Source organism: Lichenostomus cassidix, chromosome 2 (genome assembly GCF_008360975.1).
Source record: "Lichenostomus cassidix isolate B80296 chromosome 2, HeHo_3.0, whole genome shotgun sequence".
NCBI lineage: Eukaryota > Metazoa > Chordata > Aves > Passeriformes > Meliphagidae > Lichenostomus > Lichenostomus cassidix.
Genome location: NC_139482.1, coordinates 58272838 through 58296340, shown reverse-complemented (window position 1 = coordinate 58296340; position 23503 = coordinate 58272838). Strand labels below are relative to the sequence as shown.

At 37.7% G+C, this 23503-nt stretch overlaps 1 protein-coding gene across 3 annotated transcripts in view; it reads right to left on the bottom strand.

The window, feature by feature from the left end:
- The window catches only part of CDKAL1 (CDKAL1 threonylcarbamoyladenosine tRNA methylthiotransferase), a 395226-nt gene that overhangs the window by 144762 nt on the left and 226961 nt on the right, over positions 1-23503 (bottom strand). For all 3 annotated transcript variants that reach the window (XM_085051690.1, XM_085051691.1, XM_085051692.1), the window contains exon 10: positions 11607-11773. In XM_085051690.1, the coding sequence (XP_084907816.1) occupies positions 11607-11773 (167 nt within the window). The remainder of the gene's footprint in view (positions 1-11606; positions 11774-23503) is intronic.

Here is a 23503-nt window from a genome sequence, read left to right as displayed (position 1 = left end):
GTTCAAAAACATTATTGACTATTCCACTGCATCATTTTGGTTCAAAAAGATACACATCAGTCCCCCAATATCAAAAGAACTCACATTCTTTAGAAAGTAAATCACTTGTCCTGTGTATTAGAAATTCACATGTAACAACACACGGCCTATCGGGGAACACTAACACAGCCTGGCTGCCGTGGTCGCAGTTTTCAGGGATGTTCTGGACAATCAAAGCTCCTCCTAGACATGAGGAGGTTGCAAACAGTTCTTTTATACTGTGAACTCCTTTCTTTGCTTATTTTCATAGCTAAAGCTACACAAAATGCTCTGCATGTGCTTTGAATCAAATGTCCTACTAATAAACTGACTTCCCAGCAGGTACTCGAAGATTGCAACAATTAACAAATTATTAAGACAAATCAAACACGAGACAGAAATACTTGATGACCCACTATTTCATTGTCATTCACTTTTAAGTACTGCTGCTGGTCTTAAATTTACCCTTTTATAACCAGAAACTTGCAGTGAGCTGTTCAGAAGGAAACAGAATAATGAACTAAACAAAAGCTTCGCATGACTGAATCAGAAATGTGGATAAATCTATCTTTCAAACTTTCTAGTGTTCAGATAGAAATGTCATATTCTAACCTGTAGCTTTATCCTCCCTAGCCCTAAAGTAACACTGAAGTTCTTTACCACATAGGTTTGACTGAATTACAGCTACTCTGCACCAAACAGTCATATTTAGTCAATGCTGACAGATTTTCCCATACCACAGATTGCACACAGAATAGCAGATTTCATCACTTAATAAAACTATTAGTTAATATCCCAAGGAGTATTTGAAGGAGACATCACAGGCTAATGCATATTTGTACTTCACAGTGTATAAATATTCCAAGTTAAACATCTGTATCCCGTTGGTTTTTTTATAAATATATTTTGTTAAAATGCTTTGCATTACTAGGTATGATGACATACTTCATTAGAAGAAAAAATGCAATAAAGAATTTTATTTCCATCTGGAAACAATAAATGAACAACATTTTGAAACTACATCACTGTGAAAGAAACTTTCTGTCTTTCATCATGACTGAAATGGCTGATTGCCTTTTCTCACTATTCCCTGGAATCTGATAATGTGTCTATGAATGAAAGGATGCGCAACACAAAAAAGACATTTAGTGTAGCAACTAAAAGGACAAAGAGTATCATAGTTTGTTTTAACCTGACTCTACAAAAATAGGAGTCATCTACATTTGGAAAACAACAATGTATGTGAAACACCCTTTAGGATACTGATCACATAGGATTTTTTTTTCTCCAGCTCTTAGCAGCTGGAGTACATTAGAACACAAGGCACATTACCAGAAAGATTTCTGTCTAGTCAGTATATTTCATCCTAGCAATTACAATACACAGATTTAACCACCTAACCAGAAAATCACCCCTCCTGTTTGCAATGACACCATGTGCAACCATAGAGAATTGCAGAGACAATTACCATCAATATCTGTGCATCTTCATGTCAGTCCCAGCAAGCTGCTCAGACAGCGATTCTTTCCCCTAACCTAAAGGAGGCAAAAATCCAGTATTTCAATTCTGTCTCTTGTTTGAGTCATGATAATGTGAATAGCTTGCTTCCTAGCAAAAGGATTTTGTCTTCTGCCAGCAGTAAAGCCCAAAAAAACCCCTCGTCCATATGGAAACATGACAAAATGGCACTCCCTCAAAACTTCATCCCGTTGTGGCAGATATTAGTTTGGGATATGTCACGAGGGGTGTCTGCTGACTGTTGTCTTTCAGAAGCCGAGTGGTGCCACCACCAGCACAGTCTGGATGGAAATCAAGTGGCTGTGGCCCATTCTATAAATTCCTCTGCTGCAGTGCAGCTCAGGAACAGATGTGATCTTGTGATGCAGGCATGGGAATGATGACACAGTTATGATCCAATCTGGAAAGGCCATAGCAGTTTTGTTAAAATTAATGAACAGGGAACTCTCCCTCATGAGTAATGGCGCTGTAAAAACCTAAGAACGTGTGGGATGTATAACCACAAACCTCCCTGATGTATAACCACAAACTCCCTGACACTGGTAGGAAGGCAGTGACTCTCCCTCATCTCTGTATGAACTGGGGGAGATGTACTGCAGCCACACGATGGGCAAGCTTAGTGGCAATCCCTGCCCCAAATAATGTGACATTACATGCTCAGGTCTTTATCCTGTCAGTAGGATAAAGGCAGATCACACTAGAGTAGTTAGAAGCCCATGCAATTCTAGCCAATGTAATTTGAACCTTAAAATCAAATCTTTGGGTTGCCAGATGGAGGGCAAAAATCTGTTTTGTCAGATGGGAAAAATGCCTTCTACATTACCAAACAGAAAACTGGTATTAGCTCAGGCCACCCTTCGAAGTGGATATAAACCAGACTGCAAGCTGTGATTTGCTGATAGGAAAACTAGCTGTGAGAGCCATATGCTCAGCCCTAGCTGTTCCCAGCTGTTCTTCTAGGTATGGGATCTTTCTACTGCTTCCTACCTCAGAGAACAGACAAACCATAGCTAGCTAAGCAACTTTTTCTCCTTCACAGCTACATATTAAGACTAATCTCTTAAAAAACCAAACCATGCCATACCAAAACCACCTAACATGCCTTCAAAAGCTTGCCACATCCTCCTGTATTAAATAAGAGGACAAGCTATCTCGAGTTCCTGCGCAAAATGGGATGTTCAGATAATATCACAATGCATAACTGTTTCACAGAGCAAAGCTTCAGCTGAACTTTGTTACATCTCTTCTCATGAGTCAGTGCACGAAGGAAACATATAGCACCAAATACACTAGCTACCTCATTTGTAAGCACAAAAATATCAAGAACTCTCCTACTCTGTTAACAGGTATATATGTTTCTTTCCAAGATTATACATGGCATACCCAAGAATAAAAAGAGATTCGTTGCACAGTACCCTTTTTTCACATTTTCTGACAAAACCAGTTAACTCCCAGTACAGATATCTTAGACCCTGGTTCATTAAATTCTTCTCAATAAGCAAGCTGGCATCTGTATCACAATGTGCTTCCAATATTGAAGTAGGACTGACTTTACATTGGGTAAAACGTTAAGCATCAGCATCTACACTGGGTAGGTTGCTTATTACTCAGCCTGTAGTGAGCCAGGAGCCCAAGCCCATCTGAGTCTCTGCAACACCAAAACGCAGCTGATTCAGTGGCACATTCAGCATTAATACCACACTTATTTCTGTGTACCATGCAGTAAAATGGTTCAGTGCATTCAAAGATATGAACTGTTATTGTTGCTGCTGCAGCCATCACTACAATCCTGAAGAGACTTTGTGGGCTTCAGAGTGCTGTTTGTCTAGTTCCTAAAATGGATTCACTTTAAGGTAAAAAGTACGTTTCATTAATAGCTAGAGTGATTGTTTAATGACTTTAAACCAGCCAAACAAAGCACTAATTCCTTGTGAAATTACTAATTCTGACATGCAAGAAAATACGTATTTTTTCATTTCTCTGCGGTCCTCTCCAATTTCTCATCATTAAGTACTCCTCAAGTATTTTTTTCCAGAAGTAAATTAATACTCGTTTTTGCAGTATGTATTAGAACACATATTGGAAGGTCCTTAAAAAGATGATTTATTGCAATACCACAATGCTACTTTAAATAACTTTCTCAATCATACTTTATACTAATAAAACCTTGAAAATAAATTAAAGCATAGAGAGGCACACACCATAGGTGAGTAGGATTGTCACACTACCATTTTGTTTTCCAAAAGCTGAATGAGTGAAATGGATTGGCTGAATGAGTGAAATGGATTGCTAGTTTCATCCACACTATGAATTTGTTCTCCAGTTCAAAAATGAGAATCCCATAGGATAGAAAAGAATTGATGGCTTTTGCTCAGAAGGAAGTCATAGAATGAATTGCACACCCCTCCAGAGTTCATCTGTATTGAGACAGAGTAGTGCCAGGAAGCCTCTCTATTGTTTCCCTTCATTCCAAACAAGTAAGTATGATATCTAAAATAGCAACTGCTTTAGCAGGTTCCAGTGGAAGGAAAATAGTGGAAGGTTTTAATCAAAACTTAAACCTTTAGGCAAATACTATCTTTTGTGAGCCGACCAAAATTTCATAGTAAAACAGAATAAATATATTCCAAATCATAATGACAAGATTGATATCACAGAATTTACATTCTACAGTAGCTCTTGAACATTTAACTGAGCTAAACAAATTGAATTCAAAGACTGAGTAGAAGAGATTTTATGTATTTTCCTCAACTAACAGTGGTACAGCAATCTAAAGCCAATATTATTGTGCAGTTTTATTAAGGTTTCTAGAACACATTTCCTTTTTCTCTTTTTAAAGAAAATCTTCACCTCAAGAAAATCAACCTTTTTTTAAACAAATGCCAAAGCCTAACGAAGCAAGCAGTCTTCCTGAAGATTATGTAGATGATGCTTGCAAAGCACAGTGAATGTGACAGCTCACCTATCAAAGAAAACAAAAGGGTTTATGCATATAAACTAAACAGAAGCTTTTGGAACAGCATGGAGAGTAGTTGCTAGAACTTTACTTATTATAATATAAATAACTAGGAAAGTGAGATGTTATTTGTTTAACTTTGAAGAAAGAAATACTAAAAGAAGGTGGCACAGTTTGTTATGCAAGCTCTATGTTTGACAATAGCTTCTACCTCAATGCCTTGAAGCACATGGCGACTGATAAAAATCCTACTTTTATTTAGCACAAATGCAGTGTATATGCATTACCCATTCTTTGAACATATTACTCAGTTAATTGTGATTTTTATTTTCTGCTAGTAATTCACCAGAAGTAAGCTCCAGCTCCAAAAGACTGCTGGGATGAGAAAGTATTGTAAGTAATTGACAGACAGCCTGACACTCAGCACAAGATTGAGTGTAGATCTGTCTGCATTTAAATACTCTTCGTTCTTGGGCAATCTAACGAGCAAGAGAAACATTCATATGAGCAAATCATAATTAAAGTACAGCTAATATGCACAGATTTAACTGGTCAGCAGTTGCGCTACTTAATGTTAACCCCTTTTTGCAATACCAATTTTTATTCACAGATTATTAAATATAGAAGAGCACTAGATGCATGCATAAAATATTCTGTCTTGATGGAAAACTGAATTGTGCATAAATAAAGCCAGTTCTTCATGTATCTCAAATAATTTTTTCTACTAGTGTTATAAAGAACACAACTTTCATTCCCAACAACAGAAAAATATTCCTTTCCACATTGTGTGGAATGACACCTTTATTGTTCATCAAAGTTCCCGATTTCTTAAGATTTCTGAGAGAACCCAAGATTCACGAATACAACGTAAAGCCTTCAGGAAGAGTAAAATGGGTTCTTATTTTGACATTTATTAAGCCAAATCATATTCTACCAGCTGGAAACAAACATGTCACCAAGCATTTACAGATGTTAAGATCTGTTGTGTCTGAGATGTTAAAATTCTAGATTAGAGAAAACGGTGTGACAAAATGTATCCCAAAGCACAGCAGATATTTGTCCATTTCTTAACCCCATAATATCAAAAAATACATTGACTCTGGGGTGAGTTCATGCTCCCGTGACACCATGTCTTAAGGAGTAACTTCAAGGAAATGTGCTATATTTGAAAACCCCAAAGACAAAGAACACTTTGAGAGGAAGCACAGGAGAGACAGACTATTTTAGTACCTAAAAATAAAAGCAGGAATACACAGAGTAAGCAAAGATGCACACACAGCTTCCATAGGACAAGTAAGCATTTAACATAGTACCAAAGGAAACAGTAAACATCCCTTCATACCCCACTGCCCCCCACCTTTTTTTTTTTTCCCAGAAGGACAGAGGCAATTGCCCTGTCCTCCTCCCTTTAGTATCTGAGATTCCTTTCAATTATACTGCTAGCAAAACAGACACAGTTTGCATAGAGACAACTTTGTAATTACAGCAAGAAAAAGTTGCATGGTCCACCGAGTACAAAACACTACAAAACTCACAGTAATAAGAAGTCAGGGGCTTAACTATTCATTTATTTAAATGTATGCTGCAGTTTTCTTTTTTTCTGGTCAAATCAACAGATTTTAATTGGCACTTTCAAAAGCAGCAGTCTATAAAAATGACAAAAAATAATACCAGAAACAAAGCAAATACATGCCCTAAAGTCCTTTTAATTCTTGAAATTATTCTGCCCTTTTATTTGCTATTGAGGAATGTATGCATATTATTCCCTTTTTAAACACATTTCAAATCAGCTTACGCTCTAGGTTATTCAAAACTTGAGTTTATGCATAACGCTCAAAAACACTTGGTGCGCTCAGAGGAAAAGAAGGAGAACAGAGAAAAAAGAAAAGTGAATTGGTAATTTTACTGTAATACTGTAATAACTTCCTATGTGCTGTGTCAGGACACGTTTGAGGGAGCCATCTGTAGGTATCAGCTTCACTGAGGTTAGGGAACATAAACACCAAGCTGACACGAAAAATCAAAGCAAAAGAGCAAAGATATACTACTGCAACTCATGGTACACTTGGCACACCTTCTGCATTTAAAGACTCTGCTGCCATGCAGACTCCATCTCAATGGCTGGTGTATCACTCAAATGTCCTGAATTAATAACAGAGATACAGCCCACAGATGGCATATAGTATGGTTTGAGACAGACTCATTTTGACAGGTGACAAAGATGACTACTCATCTAGTCATGTGAAATTAAGCACTTACGGGAATGGCAGGTGTGAACTGCCTCCTTTATACAGATTTGGAAGCATCCCATCACTCACAGAAAGAGCCGTATTAAAATCCCAGACAACTCTGGAAGTACAGTTAGTGTTAAATCCACAAAGGAGGCAAGCTAAGGATCAGATGTGAGTCCCTGCCCTTTTACAGTCTGGATGATCTACAGTCCCTCATGATTTGGATAGAGCCCCAGATACTTAAATAGAAAATTAAGTTTAAACCTAAGGAAAAGTGAAATATAGTCAAGGCAAAAATAAGTATCAAACACTATGCAATGAACATTAATTAATTTGAAGCTGCTATACATTTCGCCTCATTTTTTACTTTTCAGACTATTTTCCATTCATCGTTTATCTACTACCATTGTTTTAATAGATTTTTCCCAACCATCCCTCTCCATCAGTAACTGGAAGTGGATGTTAAACACTGTCTCACTAGAGCGCTAGTGAGTAGCTTCATAATGTGACTGGGGAAAAAATGCCCGGAGGTTATCTCTAAAGCAGGGTGTATTCCTTATATACTTTTGCTACATGTTGATACTACGGGGTGATAAAATCTTTGCCATCTGGCACTGTGTGTAATTAGAGCAGTAGCTCTGTGCAAAGACATAAGGGCAAGAGCACACAGGGTGTATCTCTGCACTGCTTGCAGGTTTTTCTAGGACTATAGCACTAACTAGGATTCTAACACTAACCTCCTCCTTCGCCCTTAACAATATATAAAACAAAAATATTCTGAGGCAAATTGGTTTTCCCTGGCCAAAGTTCATGTCTGTTTATTAAATTTTTTTTCCATGTAGATAAAATCCCAAGTTTTCCTCAATGTCATGTTGCATCAACATTAAAATAGGACTGACACTGGACAAGGGAGTATCTCAAAATCTCAGTTTGAGACCAGCCTTCAAATAAGCCAGCTATGTGCTTCAAACAGACTGCTGAGACTGTGTAAGAGCACTTTGGAAAACACAATACTACCTCCCTTGCTTGGCCATATTTTCTCTGTGAGGAAAACTGAAGATGTCTCCTGCAGGTAAACACAGACTCCAACTTCTTCCTCAGTCTTAGTTCCATGGTCAAGAGAAACAACGTTGGGGTTTCTGGTCCCTCAGTTTCATTAAACTAAACAGCAAATAACCCTCTCTGTCATACCAACAAACCTCACGCCAGACAAGTCCTGCCAGGATTGGCTGTGTTCATTTTAATGTGCCCATTGAAAGCAGCAGTGAAATTTTAAAGTGCAGTGTCCCATGCTCCCTTCATGGCCATTGGTTTGCTCAGTCTGCAGGGTGAATTCCTAGTGGGCCAGCTAAATTCAGTTCCTAGGAAATCAGAGTAGTAGTCATACTTCACAATAAATGTACTCCAAGCCTTGGGTGGGAACAGAGGAATTCAAACTAATGCTATGTCTTTGAAACAGCTTTGGATAATGGCTAGTGGGGAAATTTGATTAAGAGAATTAGATTTATTTTGAAGTAAAGACTCCAAAATGCAAATAAATCCAGATATAGTGGCTTCACTACCAAATTCTGTGATTTCCTCATCTGCTCTTGCTACTTCATACTATGCACTAATGTAAGCTCAGACATCATCTGCGGCTAAAGAAAAAGCAGGGTAAAAAATTAGTGGTTTAGATTATACCCTGAATAATTCTGATAAAGGCTCTTTTTGTAATGACTTAGGTCAGTGTCCAGCATGTCAAAAAGTGTTTAATGTTTTGCATGGCTATAAAACACTGCATGGTTCCAAACACGAAGGCCCAAGTGAATGCAGAATTTATAATCTGAAAACACATGGTTGCTTCTTATCCCAAGACTTTCATGTGACACAAGGCACTATTACCACCATACTTGTGGAATAAAAACCTAAAGTACTAAATTGTCAGACCACACAACCCAAGCATAGTAAGGATTTTCATGAGATTAACAGTAACCTCTGGAATGACAAACATCTTTAAGTATAGAATGGCATTTATCTGACAGCAGTACCTGAAGGCACTGGTTATGCTATTTTAAATCATATGAGAACTTAAACTGACTCCATACCTAAAACGAATGAGTTTGAATGGCCACTGGCCCAGGCCCCCAGATCTACCAAGCCTTCCGGCATGAGAGCCTTAACATGCATTACAAGTGCTCACAGCTTTTTTGTCCCCTTCTCTGCTCTAATCCCACAACTCCTGACCCAAGGGAAATTGTCTTCCTCCTCCCCTTCTTGTGCTGACCTCCATCAGTGGAATACCAGAGCTGTTGGCTGCCACTTATTAATGGATACTAAGAAACTGGTTCCCAGATACAGAGGCAGATGAAACACTCTTAGCTGGAGGTAAACTCCAATAAATACTGAAAAAAAGTAAACAAACAAAAATCATTGCTTTTAGGTTGAGTCTCTAGGGAAGCTCTGTCCAGGTCTTAAAATTAATTTCTGCATTTAGATAACTACTGTTGCTCTGTGCCACATATAATTTCAAAAGTGAGATAAACCCTTGCTGAGCAGTTGCATGTGCACATTTGTACACAACTGCCAAAAATGTATGATTTTTTAAAAAGATACATGATTGGAATGACTTTGTCCTTTTCATCGCATACCAAAAGTGACACAAGATTAGTATGTTTTCCACAGTAAAATTTTTTCACAGAAAGCCAAACAACATCCTAATTAGACTGCTTCTAACAAAATGAATTAATAAAATGCAGCACCTTTTCAAACAATTCATGAAAGATTTTTGCAACGAATAATAAAACTTCGTACCTTTCTTAGGAGATAACAGATACACATCTAGATTTTATCCAAATCAAGACATAAAGGTTAATTAGCTTCTCACTTAATTTTGGTTTTTAAACAAATTGTAGCTTTACCCTTTTCTCAACTGGAAAGTTAAAACCTCATTGCCCATAAAAAGTTTATTTTGTTTGGTGAAAATGTATACAGGTGACTGCTTACATTACCCAGTGATCCTTCAGAGACCAGTCTGGTAAACTTGGAAGAGGAAATTAGATAAAAATACAGAAGGTGAAAAATTTTTTACAAATTAATTTGGACAAATCAACAAAATTATATCACCGAATTTCAATATCAGAAATTCTTGGTCACATGTGAAACAGAGAAATGTGATTAAATAATCCTTAGAAAAATCATATAAACTGGAAATTCTATGGAGCACTGAAGAGGATGAGCAACAGCAGATGTTGTTACTGCACAAAAAGGCTGGCGCACACAAACACACTCTGCACAGCAGCATTCAAGACACACATTTTCAACAGGCCTCCATGAGTTCCTCTCACTTCGCAATGGTACCTAAAGATCCATTTCCAAAGAGAGAAGATTACTTTTCCTAAATATGAGTCAAGTAAAAAAAAAAGTCCTACCTAAAACACCACCTGGAAAATTTAGAAACAAGAAGACTAGAGATCATAAATTTACAGATTTGTGACAAGATCCCACTATGATATGATGGCTACTGATTGAAGGAAAGCAACATTCCTTACACTTTTTTTCGATTATATCAATCAACAGTGCCCCTTACCTCAGCAGAGCAGTTTGTTATTTCCAGCAACTAATTTTTCTATTTTTTAAAGCTTTTAAAGTACTCATACAATGACCAGCAGTAACAAAAGCAGCAGTCTATGCCAAAACACTTTTAATAATGTGAATTAAAAATGAAAGCAAAGACATTAACTGTGAAAATTGCTGAAAGCTTGATTTGATTTTGTACAAGATGATGAAAAATGTCAAAATTAAAAAAAAAAAAAAAGAGGGAAAAAAAGAAAGGAAAAGCTTGTGCAGAGCTCTCAAAAACACAACCACACCAGTTCCTAAAGGCTCTTATTTAGTGTGCAGAGTTAAGACTCTATCTTAGTGAAGAATATGTTAAATCAAATAATAAAATAACAACTTTCTGCAGTTCCTTTTCCTCAGCTGGGGAAGTGAAAACCTGCTTATTCATAACAAGGTGAGATTTCTCTGGCCCACATGCTTCAGTAACAGGCAAAAGTGCAGTTATAGCACTCTGATGAGAAAATACTGTCCTTGACATCTTAAGAAAACACAAGTCCAACTATTAATGTTATAATATCTTTGAGAAAGCAGATTGGATACCAGCTACTTATCTGGTTATTGTATATGCACATGGTTACAACATTTACCTAAACTACACCGTTCCCCCCTTTTTCCTCCGCTTAAAAACTATGTTCATACTGTGGACAGTTCTTAGGAATTCCAATAAATTCTTTTGGTGACAGAATCCATCAAAACCATAGGTACCTTTGAGAAGAAACTCTAACTTCCTCCTCTGCATGAATGAATGCTCTTTAAAATTTACACTGTTATATACTTCTAATTTCATTGAACTGCTTTGTTACGTCTATTTTAAACACAGATATACACTCACATTTCTATTTCTTGTCATGGAATCTCTAAACACGCTAAAAATAGGATAATGAATGCATCATTGAGTGAGACCAGCATACAGTGTTTCTGGAAATATTTGCCTGAGGTGCAGCAGGAAGAAAAATTCAATCCCACAGTCCATCACTTGCTAATGACATTTCCTTTAGCTCTTGGAAACACTAGACATACACAAATGGACATCACTACAATAAAGTCCTACAGGTCAGAGATCTCAGTAATATTATAATTCCAAAATCATTTGAGTATCTTATTATCTCAATAACTTGCTGTGTCAGGCAAATGGCTTAACACTGTTAGTCTAATTTTATAAACTTATTTTAAGTCTATTTTTTTAAGCTACTGCTTAAAATGAAAGACACTTCACACGAGGTTCCATGCTGACTCACTCAATGAATGTTTATGTCAGCATATAAATGATTCCTTTTCTTCCTTACCTCCAGATGCTCTAAAATATAGGGAGGGTTTGTCATGCCAAGCCTCAGCATAGCTCCCTCAGGAATAACTTCAACCAGTTTCCACAGAAGCGTGGGGAGGTCTGTGCTAATGTCTCTGCCATAAGCCCCTGTGTCTTCACTGGTCAGCCATATCTCACAAACACCCTCTGTGAATAAAAGAAAGAGATAATTAACAAATCTGTTTTAGAGCTGTTTATTGTATCATACAGCTGCTCACTTTTTTAAATGCAGTATTTCACATGGCTATTATGCAGCCAGACTGGGTATTCAATTGCAAAGGGGAGGGAATGAGAAGGAAGACTTATCCCATGGGTAGCAGTGGGTTATTAAGTTCATTTTATGAGCACAAGAGTGCTACAACAATGCTGTAAACTATCATTGCTGTGGAGCGATTAACATTCACAGCCAAGGACTAATTCTGTGCTGCTTCTACAGCAAGTCAGACAAGTTTAGTACTCTTGTACTTTTTGAGCCTAATTCATTAAACACTGCAAGCAACATCACCCAAGCAGAGTTTGCACTAATGGCTATTATAGTAGTTAGCTTATTAACTGGTAAGCTTCCAATGAGCAAAACCAGCTCTAAAGCACTGTGATTAACATTCCTCCTGAAGTAACGATTAAAATCTTGTATTCTTTAAATTATACAATTAGCAATGCAATATTAAGGTTGCATTGAAAAGGTTAGTGACCACTGCACGACTGACTAATCATAGAGGAAAATCTGTTTCCTGGCAGTTAATGCTTCATTTTCCATCAGTCAGAGCCTTAGAAAGTAGTGCATTTGATTTATATTGTAAATAGCAACCTTGAACACTGGTATTTGGTAATAATATCCTCCTAGTCAAAGAGGGGAAAGATTGTACCACCCTTTAATAATAGTTGAAAGCACTGAGGTTTCATGCACCCACTTCTGCCAGGCTGCCCAGCTTTCATCCTTTTTGTAATGCTATCCCTTTTCCCTTCCTTACCACCGCAAAGCAAGAAATAAGCCATGGAAAACAGGGCATCTGTGAGGAAAACATCTGTGATTCCTAGCAAGATAAGATACTATTTACTCAGTGAAGAGTTAAACTTCTAAAACCAATGATGAACAGGTAAAAGAAAAACCAAACACTAGAAGGTGCATAATTCATCAAAGCACTCTTTGGACCATCAGAGAATGTATCATAAAATGTAAATGTTTGTTTTACAAATATATACTCAAATGAGGAAAACATAAACACATACACAGACTTTAATCACATAAAAAGTAATAAACTTCGAAAATTAAATGCTTTACAAAATGTAAATTCAAGACTGCTACTCTTAAATTCACACTGTAACAATAAAGGCAGAAAGCAAAATATGTTGAGCATTAAAGTTAATCCTGTTTGTATAGAAATGTTTTCAAGGTTATTTATTACTTAGAATGAAGAATGCTTAAAAATTAAAGGTTAAGCAGAAAACTCATATTTTTTTAAGTTTTGCTTCAAGAATAGGTAAGTGAGGAAGATGTATAATTTGAATCTTGAGAGAAGACTGGTGCAAAGCATTCCTGAAGTACCAAGTGCTCTTTGGTTGACCAGCTGCACCGACAAGTTTGTAGCCACACTCAAACTGAGCTCCCTGCACAGAATCTGCCTGCAGTACACAGTCACATAGTGGATTTCAGGGCACTTTCCACAGTTTTTGGAATTCATCTCACCACAGGCAGTACCCACCATGAAACATATTCTAGGGTTTGCTGCCTGCCCTACATTTTCCTGCAATACATGAAAAAAAGATTGATTTACTATGTTTCTACTTTAACAGAGTAATTCTCATTTGCAAGCTTTCAGTCTAAAGAGTTGCATCGGGTTTGGGTTGGATTTCCTTTTTCTTTTTTTCATTAATGGCTAATGGAATACTGCCTCCCAGTTACCAGATGAACACTGAGGAAAAAAAATAAATCACTGGCTAGGAATGGAAATAACATTCCAGTGGAAAACAACAGCGAGCTTTTAAAGCTGCATAGGTGCGGACCATTAGCCCCCTGGTGGGCTCAAACTTCAAATTAAATCACAAGAAGAGGAAGCAGCTGTAATAGTAAATCAGCAACAACAGGAATAACTGTCTCATCTGCTCTCCGATCAGGGTGTTGAACAACAAGCAATGGGAATAATTCATGCTGAGAGATCCAAGGATGTCATCTTATTATAGGGGGGGGCAGGGACGGGGAAGAACACCTGTATTTTAGGAAAAAGTTCACGTCCCAGTTTCAGGTTGACAAAATGGATCTTCAAACACTGAAAGTTACTGTGAGTGATAAATATATACAAGTAGGATAAACAGGATAAATCAACTTTGTACATAACTGTGTGCGATAGAGGTTTTGTGTCAACTGATTTTAGGCCGTTTTTCCTAGTCCTTTGCATCCTCAGTTTAGAAGTCTAAACTCACACCAGGTAAGAGGAGAAAACAATAGACCCCTCAAACAGTATTAATAAAGTCAGTCAACGCTTCCTATTTTCCACCCAGTTCCCCTCCCAACTCCAGCCCTATACATGAACCTATTTAAATCCATTGTCTAATCATGTACAGAATTTTTTCCCTTTCTTTTGCAGTGTACCTCACTTGATCATTTACCACTCTGTTACTGGGAAATTTTGGTGCTAATAATGGCAAGCTGATCTTGTAAACAAGAAAATTGATTCAAACTGCAGACTTCAGATGTGCAAACTCAGAGCATTTGTTACCGTATTAAGGCCAATTATCATTATATCCAAGTAATCACAAGTCTGCCTTTGGTCACAGCTCATGGTTGATTTCTCACTCTGCCATCACTATCCAGCACAAAAGAGAAACCTTAACAGCTGGCCCTTGATCTCTGCTCTGTTCTAACTGGAGATTACTGAGAATGAAAAACGTTGGAAAAATAATAGGTTCCAAGTAAATGAAGAAAGTTCTGAGCCTATTCCTTCTCATATGTATCAATATAAAGAATATTCATTCCACATTATGTGACATGGGTTTTAACTTGATTTTTGTGGGGTAAACAATCCCTGTAGTAAGAAAGATAAGAAATCCTACAGTTATCACTTTTATAAAATATGTGTACTTCTGGTTTAGAGACCACTTGAAATGAATTCACTTCTTTAATTAAAAAAACTTCTAGCATTTTTATTTTGCTTAATCTTCACATAACTATTGTAAACACTGTTTTCAGCAATACCAACAATCCTTTAAATTGAAGGGAAGTCTACTCCATCAGAAAAAGGAATTTACTTCCATCTATAAAAATATCTGAAGATGTTACATTATTGGACACCAATCCCAGTGAAAGTCTTGTATTTGGTAACTGACTTGGTACAAATGAAATTCAATCCGCAAACGCCCCTGTTTTTTTATTCTCCCCTTCTTGTTCTCCTCTTTCCTGGCAGATTTTTTAATGTGAACAGGAGTGGCTTTTCCAACAGCACAATTCTCTGCAGGCTGCCTCAGTGGGAGGCCCCTGATTCTGACCTTCTCAGTAGCCCACATATGCTTATCAATAACTGCCTGACCTCCTCGTGATTCCTTCTCCAACAGTGAATTCTTATGGCAGCCTTCAGTGCTGTACAGACTACAGAAATACCTCTCCCATGCCCCACAGAAATCTAAAAGACCACGGCCAAGGGGAGGCCTGACTTAAATGTTTGTCTAAAACTCCTGTAGACTTGAGGACAGTCAGTCTGACCATTGCTAATCACAACCTTAGAATTATTTAAAAACAAAAAATCATGGCCAAAGATAAAGGCTTAGAAAACACCAAATTCATTGCTCTGAATGAGCTTAGCCTACTTTTTTTTCTCTTGAATTATTTGTTATTGATTCAGCATGGATTCTACAGGCACCATTTACATACTTGATGCAGTGCATGTGCTCTAGATTACTTTGCTGAATCAGTGCCTTACTAGGAAATTGTGAAGACATCTGTGCACACAGCATATCACTGTACCAATCTGGATATAATGCAAGTTTAAACAGAAACTGAGATTTGGAGGAGTCAGTTTCCTCCTGTAATTCTGCTTACTACTCTGCAAGCATTGATTCACCATCATCCAAGTCTTAAGACTGTCTTAAGACAGTCAGTTCAACCAGATGGATCAGCACTGACATATCCCATTGCACGAACTTCCTGAAAGAGAAAATCAACTGGGAACAACTCACTGGTGCTAAGCAGGGTTTGTAAGGATTGATTTCCAGTTCACCAAGAAACCCTTATCCTTATTTCATCTGTATATATACAGGCTTCTGAAGGATAGAGAGAATGGAGCTGGACGCAATCCTGTACAAACCCTAGTTACCCAGAAAGTAACTCACACCAAACTGTCACAATTAGAGAATGCAGGATAACTGTCAAGCAGATGATGAAAGAAGTACATTGAGGTAAAAAAGACAGGTCTAGGTTCAGGGCTGGTGAAAGAGGCAAGCTGTCAGGCTGTGACCTAAAGGATCAATGTTTTTTCTGCATTTTGTAAAGTGCAGGTCAGCTTACGGTTCAGGACTGTATCGTACAGACAAATGCAGTGCTGCAGTTCTGCTTGCAACACACTGCATACAAACAGTCTCACAGCCTGAATTGCTAGAGGATCTTTATTAATGCTCAAAAGTATTTCCTCTTTTTCAAAGATCTCTTTTTTTACACTTCTGGACAGTCTTATGGACATGGAAGATGATTGTCCACTCATGTTCTCTTAATGCTTGCCACAAAAAGGAGAACAAGATTTGATCATGATGAATATGGGTTGACCTACTGCAATGCTTGGGGAACTCATTGGATTCCAAAAACTCCTGGTTTTGCTACAGAAAATGTAGCAAAAGGAGGACTGGGATTCATCAAACTTCCATATCACAGGAGGATGCAATGGCTGGTTCAGTGGCCAGAAAAGGCTGTTCAGCATTACTACCCTTCAAAATGAGGACCAGGAAAATATTTCTCTGAATTTTTTGCTATTAGACTCATAATCAAGAGGTTTAGAATATCTGTTTAACAGTGTGTGAATTGCTCTGAAACACTGATTAGTATTACATGAAGACCCACTATACACAGTGACTTCATCTAAAAGCCTGAACAAATTCCATTTTATGTGGTCACCAGGAAAGCCCAAAGGTAAAGACAATTCTGTACACACAGAGTAAATTTATTTTCATTGAATCATAGAATAGCTTAGGTTGCAAAGGACCCCTGGAGGTCATCTAATCCAATCTCGTGCTTCAGTCAGGTCCAATTAGATGAGACTGCTCAGGTCCTTGTGCAGTTGTGTTCTGAATATTTTCAATAACAGCAATACCACAGCCACTTTGGGTAATCTGTTCCAATATTTGACCACCCTAAGGGTAAAATACTTTTACTTGCACCTAATTGCAATTTCCTGTGTTCCAACTTGTCCTGTTACCTATCATCCTATCTCTGCAGGACCTGTCTGACTTCAAGACAGTCTGTCTGTCTTCTCTATAGCTTCCCATTAGGCAATCAGAAACAGCAATAATAACTCCTCTTCACTTTATTTTCAAAAGCTCCACAAATCCCTTTCTTGTCTTTATGTGCTCTGTGGCTAGCACAGGTCTTTCCCGTGAGAACATCCTCCTGTGTTTTATAAAAAAAGATAAAGTTTGGATGTTTTTGCAACAGTCTCTTGAGATTTGGACAGTTCAGGCCTGGCCAATCAGGCCTAGGGGGAGGTTTCTGACTGACCAATCTGGGTGACCTCTGAAAAGTCTATATACATTGAAATCAAAATAATAAATCTCCTCTTTCTTGTCACACTGAGAACTCGGGTCTTTTTCTCTGCTAGCGGCTCAACAGTGACAGTGCTCCATCCATGCCCGTCTGCTGAATTGTTGCAGTGTGTCAGCAGCCTTGTCCTGAGGCGCCCAAAATTGGGCAGAGCTCTCTCTGTGACATTTTGTAATTGCCAGGTCCAAGGCACCAGTCTCTCCCCAGGGCCTGTGGCCACACTCTCCCACAGCAGCTGGGGCACAGCTGGCAATGCAGAGGGGTCCCACTGCTGACTCATGTGCGCCAGCTTTCCCAGAGAAACTCCAAAGCTTGCAAAGATGCTCCCCAAACGGTGAGCTCTGCACATCCATAGTGCAGCATGGTGTTATTTCATCCTAGATTCGGGACATTTTACCTGCCTTTGTTGAACTTCATGAAGTTACAGTCAGTCCATTTCTCCGGGCCACTGAAGTCCCTTGCAATATTAGCTGTACCCTCCAGCCAGTCAAGTACTTCCCTAATTTGAGTATGATCTCCCATATTCCTCAAAATGCACTATGACTGTTCGCCTTGCTAAAGACATGAAATACTAGCAGTACAATAAATTCTTTTAGCCACCTCACCATCCACTAATCCAGTCTATGTCTCACCACTCTAAGAACATTATGGGACACTACACTGACGTAATGGATGAATTTAAGGTAAACAAAACCAAACACACCACACCAAAACAAAACAGAAAATCTCAAAGGAAAACAAAAAACCCAAATCCACCTCAAACCCCCTAAACAAAAAAACCTCAAAACATAAAAAACCAACATCCTGTCCCCCAAAAAGACCCCAAACCAATCCACCCCAAAACACCGTAACTCTACTGCTTTCCTCTCCTGCACAAAGCCAGACATCCCATCAGAAAAGTCACTCAGGCCCATCACACGGTTTCCCATTGGTAAACCTATGCCACGTGTTCTCAAGCACCCTCTTGTCCTTCCTGTGCCAGGAGGTAGCATCTACCCCTTCTGTAAGGGTTTTCCCCATAGAGAGTGAGGTTCAGCTGCCCGGTAGTTCCCCAGTTCTCCCTTCTTGCGCTTCCTGGAGGGCAGAGTGACATTCCCCCTTCTTCCACTCATTGGGAATCTTCCGATTGTTATGTTCTTTGAATGATGAGAGACAACAGCCTCATAATGACATCAGCCATCACTCTCGGCACACTTGGATGCCCCTCACTGCAGGATTATTTCTATTACTTCTGGATGTCAGTCTGCAGTTACAAAAACTAGAGCTGTGTTTTGCAAGTGCTTAGTTCAGTACAAGCCTTTAAAGCAGCTGTGGTTTCCACTACCCACAGGATGACACATATATTAGAGTGCTTAGGAAATGAACACAGTAACTTTTATAGTCTACATATTTTTGAGAACAAATGTTTGGAAACTAATATGAAGTGGCAGACAGACCAAGTTATACTGACTGAGATCATTCCACCTATGCAGAAATAACATGTTATTTTAAAAGTAGAACACTGAACATTGGAAGATTCTGTTTGGCTGTGTTGTCTACTACACTTAGTAACGAAATTAAAGACATTTTTTCTTTCTCTTTGCCAACATACTTCAGCAAATGATTTCACTAACAAATGATTAAAGTTCGCATGTATTTATATAAAAATGCTATACATTAGTATATATTAATGGTATGAAATTCTCAGACCCTATGAAGCCTTAACAGGAACTTGATTTAATGGATCATTTACTACAGATGTGACATAGGTACTTATAATGAATTCCTGATCCTCCAAACTAATGCAAAAAAGTTTGGGCTCTATTCACAAACTGCAAAATAGAAAAATTAATTGTACCTTGGGCCCCTTCAAGTCTTCCAGCAATTGCTTTTCCAAAAGTATAACACTTATTTTGGATTTTGGTTAGATGAGGTTGTATTTTCAAAAAGTAAAACATACTCTTTCACTCACATACTAAGTTGTAATCAGAGCTCAAATGACCTTTGATGAAAAAGAGCTAAAGAAGTACCTTATCAAGCACAATGCAAAAGAGCTCAGGAAACAGCTTGGTTCTCCTTCAATAAAAATGGGCTAATGAATTCTTAAAACTTTATGTTTCATACGTTTTTCCTCTCAAAGTGCAATCATATTTTTGTGTTATTTTATGTAATTTACGAAATCTAATCAGATCTCAACCACAGTAAAAAATAACAAGCATTGGGAACAAGAACTTTTCTTAATTACTTTTAAGTTAGAATAACAAAACACTGTGGTTTTGGACAAATTAAAAATCTCCCTTTCCCCTCCTAAAACACAACATATGCATATACTTCTACTATCATCTTTCACACCTATTTTTAGGGCTACTTTGGAGATTTTACAAGAACTCCATACTGAAACTAAGAATTCTGGCCCAGCTACCCATCTACTCCTTAGTAACACCAAATTAAGTTTTAGGTAATGATCCTCTACCATCTGCTTTGTATTTAAATGTGAAGTCTGACAGAAGAACCTAAAAGCCACATGACTAACAGAGGCTTTTCATTTCATCTTCTATGATTTAGAAAGCAGAAGCTGCAAATGGATTTATTCAAAATTTTACTTTTCCAAAGTCGTGCATCTGAGAAATGAAATTGATGAAACCATTTAGAATATGGGTTCCCTGAATTTATTTATTTAAATCCATTGTGTAAAAGTCTCAGAACTGCTCCTCTTGCAGAAAATGTTTTGCCATCAAGGCATTTACAAAGAAAGTTCATTACCTGTGACTGTTGTAGGGATTAGCAGTTCTGCAATTTATATCATAGTTTATTTTGCTCACTTCTGCTACTGTATTGATAAGCAAAGTATTTTTATAAGAGGAGCTTTTCGAAAAAAGGAATAAGAAAGCTTGTAACAGTACTAGAAGTTTCATTTAAATTATTCCTTCTTCCTATGGTATAAAAAAAAGAAGTTTGAGAGTTCCCAATAAAAAGCATGCAGCAGATAGAGCCAACTAATCATTAAATACCAAAGACAGCATAAAAGGTTTCTCTCTCCCACAAAGCAAACTCTTGTCCTTGCTTACAAAAGAGGTCATTCTACCCCTATAGGGCCCTCTGTTCCTAACAGCTTACTACTGGAGCATAAACCAGCAGCCCTGTCTCGCTCGTTTTGTAGCTGCAGTGCATTAGCAAAGGGGAGAGGAGGGAGGGGAAGCAAAGGGAACAGGATAATAGGTCACTTGCTGCTGCAAACAGCATGATAGCTAAACTTATTATGAGTCCAGTTCCATTCTGCTAGAACAAGAGAGGCTCAAAGGGGTGTGAAGACAGTCAGGCCGCAGAAGTTTGCTCAGTGCCAACACTGCAGCATTATGCATCTTGCTTTCAAGGAGGATTAATGATACCATACATCATGATGATAAATTGGGGTTTCTAGCCAGTTTGAAGAGAAAGGGGAGTAAAGGATTTTTTAAAATGGAGAGGAAAGCACACAGTTGAATTTCATGAGTTGGTCCTATTTTTCAGGCTGAGGAAGTTGTTCTTTAAGAGAGAGGACTGTGCTTTTTCTATTGGTCACCTGCCTGTGACCCTCCTATTTCCAGGCATGTGTGTTATGTACACAATGGCCTGTTTTGAAGATTAGCTCTTGCACAAATGAAAGAATGAAAAAAAAAATCCACTTAATCATTATACTTGCCAGCTGAAAAGAGATAAAACTAAAAGTGCCATTCCATATACAGACATCCTACAAGAATTCAGTTGGTTTTCAGAGACAGTGGACATCTACTGCCTGAGGGACCAGAACAAAAGTCTTATGTGTATTAATGATCAGGGACGTAATTGGCCAATGCTAATTAGTTCTTTGCTGAACCAAGAACATTATTCAAGGAGCAAGTTCAATGATAGGCAATGGTACATGCATCAAGAATATAAAGCTTAAAGGACCTGGTGACTATAAGGAACAGATTTGCAAAGAGACTTAACCACAAAGAAAAGCAATTTCAGAAAACACAGACAAGGCACGAGTTTAGAATTGTTCTGCACCCCCGTACACAGCATATAGAAATGCAGGTTCCTGAAGCATGGAATTATCGTTCTCCATTCTATGCGTCACAAATACACTTTGTGAAATATTGATATGCTCATGTTGTCCTGGTGTTCCAAGCAAGCAGAGAATATTCAACCCTCCACCAGAAGGGTCAGTCCAGCACCCTGCACAAATACTCTTTAGCTACTGAAAAGACAAAGAGCAAAATTTCCATAAACTTAAAAACGGAAGAAACAAAATTTATTATTGCTATGCCTATTGTCAAAACAAATGAAAAACCTGCACTGAGCTCTGAATTCAAAATGAGGTATATGAGAAATCTTGTTTATGACTTTGGAATTCATTGGGAAAAAGAGAGTAACATGCCACTCATTATAACATACGCTCTCTGTTTTAAACCCAAAACATGGGCTATCATTCTGCTGTAGATGAATATCAGATGCAAAGGGTCACACACTGCACAAATTCAAGGAAATGGTCACGAGCTGTAGGCATATTACAGGATGCAGCGCTAATTAATGGAGGCTTTTTACTGAGTATCCATCTCTGTAGTGCTAATGAGTTTGGATTAATTTAAACAACATGTTTTCATGGAAACTGATTAATTCCTGGGAAGTAGCATGGCATACCAAGTTTGAATCATTACAAATGTTTGTGGCCAAGCTAAATAACTCTCTGAATCTGAGTTTATCATCATACAAACTTCTAGAGAAAGAGAATGACTTAAAAATTTGACAACAGGAGCTTGCACACAAGCTGCCAGGGTGTATTGGAAGTATTTGACTGAAACTTCATCCTCCACAGAGCATTTTTCTACTCAAATTTCTTGCATATTCAAAAGCTGAATCCTATAGTCCTACTTCATTCCATGTTTTTGAGCTTTACTTTTTTATATAGATGAACAGCAATACTAGAAAGAAAACACATTTTGGGTATTTACAGATGATATTTTAAAAATTAGCTGAAAATTAGTTGAAAATAATTTGGGTTACAGTAAAATGTTGAAATTTCAAAAATGTAATCAAAGAAAGGAGATCGCTTATGTCTGACTGAAAAGCTAACAAAAGTGAATAGTATCTGTTCTGCGACATATACGAGGACTAGGGGAGACATCTTTTAAAACGTCTCATGTACCAATCACAAAAAAACCCTAGAATTCAGAATAAAATACGACAATAAGAGAGAAATATAAAAGTGTTAAATGCTTTATTCCACAGTAAGTTATGAGCTAAGATATAATACTGTAAACCTCGAATGGCAGTACAGAAATATTTTAATAAAGAGAGGCTCGTTTTGCTTTGTTTTTCATTAGTTTGTCAATATATCACAGCCATTTTAAATGGAAGTACCGATTCCTAGGGAAAAGACTGATTTTGATTACAACTATTCTTTGTATAAAGTGTGAAAATAGCTCAAGAATCTGTCAAACTGATGTATCACAGAAGACAAGAAAGGAGGGAAAAGAGTCAGCATGTTCAAGGGCAAGGTGGTCAGCTAAACACAGAATGCACTTAGGGGATTCCAATTCCATAAGCCAGCAACACAGAGGTGTAAATACCATTTCTAAGAATAATAATCCTTATCTAAAGTTACCTTCTCCTGACAGCATAGATAACACCAGTCACTCGTTACAGTCTGTATTTACAGGTAAGGCAAGCTTGCTGCACCTGGTTATAAGCTAAAACAGTTTCTTAGTGAGTCATTAAGTAGCAAAACTAAGGTAGGTCTATCCTTTTCTGTTTTCTTTTTTAATGAGAAAAATAATTGCCAGGAAAATATGCACTACAAATTAGAAAGTCTACAGATAGAAATAATATTGTATTCCCCTGATTTCTCTCAAACCCCTCTTTTAATGTTTAGTGCTACTTAAAATATTTTCTCACAGGAATGGAATTGTCTCTGTAACTCTAAATGGGTCAGTTTGACCAAAAAAGAGAATTTTTGCATTGCACTGGCAATATACCTTCCCCAGTTCTAAATCATGAAGCTCTTAAATTATATCCACCAAATTCTCACAGAGTACTCAAAGTCTTTTTTGGTATTTAGCAACCTTAATCTAAATTTATTTTAAATGTTCAATGATAGACCACCAAAATATATTATCAGCAGAATGCAATTAAAATCT